The sequence below is a fragment of the Dermacentor albipictus genome, chromosome 7, assembly GCF_038994185.2.
Source record: "Dermacentor albipictus isolate Rhodes 1998 colony chromosome 7, USDA_Dalb.pri_finalv2, whole genome shotgun sequence".
Lineage (NCBI taxonomy): Eukaryota > Metazoa > Arthropoda > Arachnida > Ixodida > Ixodidae > Dermacentor > Dermacentor albipictus.
The window spans coordinates 117,308,877-117,312,837 of NC_091827.1; the positions used below are offsets into that span (position 1 = coordinate 117,308,877).

At 44.9% G+C, this 3,961-nt stretch overlaps 1 protein-coding gene and 2 non-coding genes across 3 annotated transcripts; all 3 read right to left on the bottom strand.

Annotated features, from left to right (window-relative positions):
• Positions 1-292: 292 nt before the first annotated feature.
• On the bottom strand, positions 293-2,656 carry LOC135918119 (uncharacterized). The gene is made up of 3 exons (XM_065451776.2): positions 2,295-2,656; positions 1,761-1,968; positions 293-757 (listed from the first exon to the last, which is right to left on the bottom strand). Exons 1-3 carry the CDS (start codon positions 2,616-2,618, stop codon positions 372-374), a joined length of 918 nt encoding a protein of 305 aa, XP_065307848.2. The 5' UTR covers positions 2,619-2,656; the 3' UTR covers positions 293-371.
• A 700-nt stretch (positions 2,657-3,356) lies between these two features.
• Positions 3,357-3,428, bottom strand: TRNAT-UGU (transfer RNA threonine (anticodon UGU)). The gene has a single exon. It is a non-coding gene; the product is annotated as a tRNA-Thr (tRNA).
• An 85-nt stretch (positions 3,429-3,513) lies between these two features.
• Positions 3,514-3,589, bottom strand: TRNAT-UGU (transfer RNA threonine (anticodon UGU)). The gene has a single exon. It is a non-coding gene; the product is annotated as a tRNA-Thr (tRNA).
• Between the last annotated feature and the right edge of the window lie 372 nt (positions 3,590-3,961).

Below are 3,961 nucleotides of genomic sequence, written 5' to 3' on the forward strand. Positions count from 1 at the left end.
ATTTTGATGGCATCTTCTAGGGCCTACTAATTATATATATAGCAGTACAGATTGACTACATTGGGTTCTAAAGGAACCAAATATTACACATGGCAAGTTTCGGGAACCTTTACTCAGCCAATGCGGCCCAAATATGAAAACACTTTGGAATCCCTGACGTCACGCTGACAGACCAGCGCTGGGGTTTTGGCGCAAAATTCAAATACTGATACTTGGACCTTCATTTTCTCAACTAATAATCAAACTATTTTTTGAAATGACTGCCTACAGGGTTCTCAAACAGTGCTTCATTAGTCTTAACTGATTTATTGTTTCGGTTTAGTGTCCCTTTAAAAAAACTACGAGGAGGCAAATATCATCTTGGTACTCCTTTAGACTCCCAAATATTCATGCAGTTCAGGTGCACGGATACCAAAAAACATGCCAGTTTGACTTCCATAGATACATGTGTGGCAGTTCGCAAGCAAAGTTCCGACACGGTACATCTGCCCAAGGTTTTGCAGCAGCAGCTTCTGATTTTTTTTGAAATCAAGGAATGCAAACTCAGCCACAGTCTTGCCGAATCCCCATTCCACTGCTTGACGAACTGTGCTCATTTGCTTGTTGAAGAGCTCTTGCTGGTGAGTGAGGGCAGCACTGGCATAAGGCCTCATCAGGAGAGGGCGCAAAGGATACGCAGGGTCACCATAGATGCAGTAGGAGTTACCCTGCACTAGCCGCTCCAACTTCTCGTAGAGGCCACTGTCGCGCAGGATACCTGTGTAAAAAAAGAACAAATGCTTTTAAAAATGACCATGAAGTTGTGTATCTTCACTGCAGGGTGGCTCTAGCTCTGACACTGTTTCAGGCAGTGCTTAATAGGTTGTGATGGCCCGCACCATAGAACAATCCGTAGCAGATGGTTGTAGCTCAACATTTCGGACTATAAGATCAATTATGGGTGGTTGCCTTTTCCAAATTGCAACCTGAATGTGTGTTTAATGCATTTCCACCTCAGTGTAAGTGGCATGGTAAACAACATGCAGTAGCAATGCGGAAATGAGGCAAAAGCAGTGGTTTCATATTAGATTTTTGTGAAACTGTCATTGAAATAAACATGAAAAATTGTTTACAGATGGTTAAAATGAGGAGAAAGGTGTAGGTAATGTGTAGGAATTATTCCAAGTGTGTGGACATCTAGTTGGGTTAGAGAAGTTGGTTCTAGATAAGGGGGACACAAGTGGCTCCCACATGCCACATCTAAACTCTGCTTGGGTCTCGCCTGAACCCAAGAAATTCGCATACACAATTAGTTTTTCTGCAAATGTAAACTTTTGTATTAAGGGCAGCGTTATAGCTGATGTTCAATAAGAGAAAGACACCATACGACTGACAAAGCACTGACTTTAAGCTAGCAGATTTCATTAGGTAAATGTTTATATATGTCACATGCAAAGTGCACAATTCATTATAGTAGGAACCAAGAATGCAAAAAAAGCATGGAAAAGAACACAAATGTCTGGGAGAACAGCATGCACTGCAGTACCTGTAGAGCAATAACACCTGTGCTCTTGCATTGTCATGAAAGATCTTAAGGCATTTCACGGACATATGTAATCATTTACCTAATAAAATCAGTCAATTGAAAGTCGGTGCTTTATCCGTGGTATTGTGTCTTACTTTGGTTCTGTGTCAACTATAGTGCTTGAAACGCCCTAACAAACATTCCGATCTAGCTGTACTTGTTTTACAAACTCTACATTAAACAAAAAAACACTGACCAGCGTCATGCCTGTGCCCTTCATAAGGCCCATCAAGTTGGCACACAATCCCATTGGCACACATGATTGCCTGATACTTGAGTGCGTGGTGCCTCTTGTGCCCAGAAAAATACATGCGCTGGTTCAGTGAAGGGCGGCAAATGGGCCTTGCCGTGCCATCCACAAAGCCCCAACAATTGCGCAGGGGAGCCCCTCTGTCATACACAGCCTGTAAAGACAAACAAAACCTCCTCAGTCAAAACTGCATGTACACGCTCAATTTTAGCGGTATCGCTGAGCTTAGTGTCACAATATATTTTAGCCTGTAGTATACATTTGCTGCTGAAACAGTTACTTAATTTACTGGCAATCGGATGGTGACAGCAATGAGCAGCCATAGCATGCCGCATGCAAAACTGGAGAAAAAGATTTTAATACCTCGTATCAAGTAAACATTTATCTGTTGCACAAAAACAAAAGCACAAAAAAGGGTGCAGTGCAAGAACATGAAGCGTGCAAAAGCAAATCACACCAATACAATTTTCGCCCACTTACTTTGGAAAAACCCTCCAGGTCACTGAGACGCAGCCAGCTGTGGTTATTCAAGTCGTCCAGCAGATGGCCGAATGAGCTGTCAATATGATTGAACAGTATGCTCACGATGCTTGACATTGCGGACGCGTGTCGGCCGAAAAGGGGCTCTAAATCCCACCATCTATTGGGGTACGCAAGTCTGCGAAGACCCATCAATAGAGCTTCCTCTGCCGACACAGTGACTCCCTGGCTGCTCCGGATTTCCGTTATGCGCAAGGCATCCTTGAGCATGTGGAGGTCGCCCTTCTCGAATCGGAACAGCCTCCGAAAAGTTTGGTCATCCATAGCCGCAGCGTCCACGAAACCGGTGGACGAAATCCTCTTTCTTTCTGTGGGTGCGCGGCGGGCGAGGAATAAATCTTCTATTTCTGTCCACGACAAATCAAGGTAAAGAAGCTGGTCGCATAGCACACGGGCCCGCTGTCGCTGCAACGGCGTCATGTCAAAATCTGCAGTAGGCTCTAAATGATCAAAACAGAGACCACGTCGGATTACGCTGCACGTGAAGCCTAACAGCATGCAAACTAACAGCGTACCAAACGTATGTTTGGATTGCTTCGGCTCGGCCTCAGTCGTACCGTAAGCGCGTAGATAATCTTATAGATCTTTTGCCTAGTGTCGACATACATCGTTTTCATATAATTAATTGCTTCTAATAAAAAAAAGTTTAGTGTACTTTACTTCATATGCTTCATTTCATATTTTATAAAATGATAACGCAGCAACGATCAGACGTTGGTGGTGCTGCGAGCGCATGCGACCTCATTGCGGTTTGCGTTTGGGGCCGCTAACCTATAACACGTTTCTGCTTGCGTACGCAAACGCAAACGCACCCAAGCGCTTGGGGCCCCAACGCCTTGCGTCCCCAACACTAAAACTGCCTATTCTGCAACCGTACCGTACGGTAGCCGGAAGTAGAATCCCTGAGCTATAGCGGCAACTCGAAGTGGCGCACAACATGGTTCAGCTATTTAGCGCTTGAATTACACTCAGATAAAGTATGTGAATAGAAAAAGTATGCACTGCCACCAGCGAGGATTGAACTCACGACCCCTGGTTTACAAGACCAGTGCTCCACCACTGAGCTATAGCGGCGACTCCAAGTGGCGCACGAGATGGTTCAGCTATGTAGCGCTTGAATTACACTCAGATAAAATATGTGAATAGAAAAAGTATGCACTGCCACCAGTGAGGATTGAACTCACGACCCCTGGTTTACAAGACCAGTGCTGTACCACTGAGCTATAGCTTGTAGCGTTCCTAACTAGAACGGCAACAGAAATGACATAATCTAAGTGAGACGGGTGTCGTCCGCTATTTTATTCCAACTTCTTCCTTCTCACTTCTCCCCTAGCCCATTCCTTCGTCTTCTTTCATGCGTCCAGCGCAGACCACTTCACTCTCACGGATTTCTTTTAATTACACCTCCTGGGGTAATACTTGAATACGTTTCCAATAGCGGCGCACTCCGTTTGGCCCGAGGCTCCGGCGTACCAGACATTCCTCAATATTCCATGCTGGCATGCAGTCTTAATTACTTGAAATGGTCCGCAAAATTTTGAATTTGAAGGCACGGCTCCTTTCCTTACAAGGACATAGTCTCCAGGCTGTATGTCCGGTATTTCGCT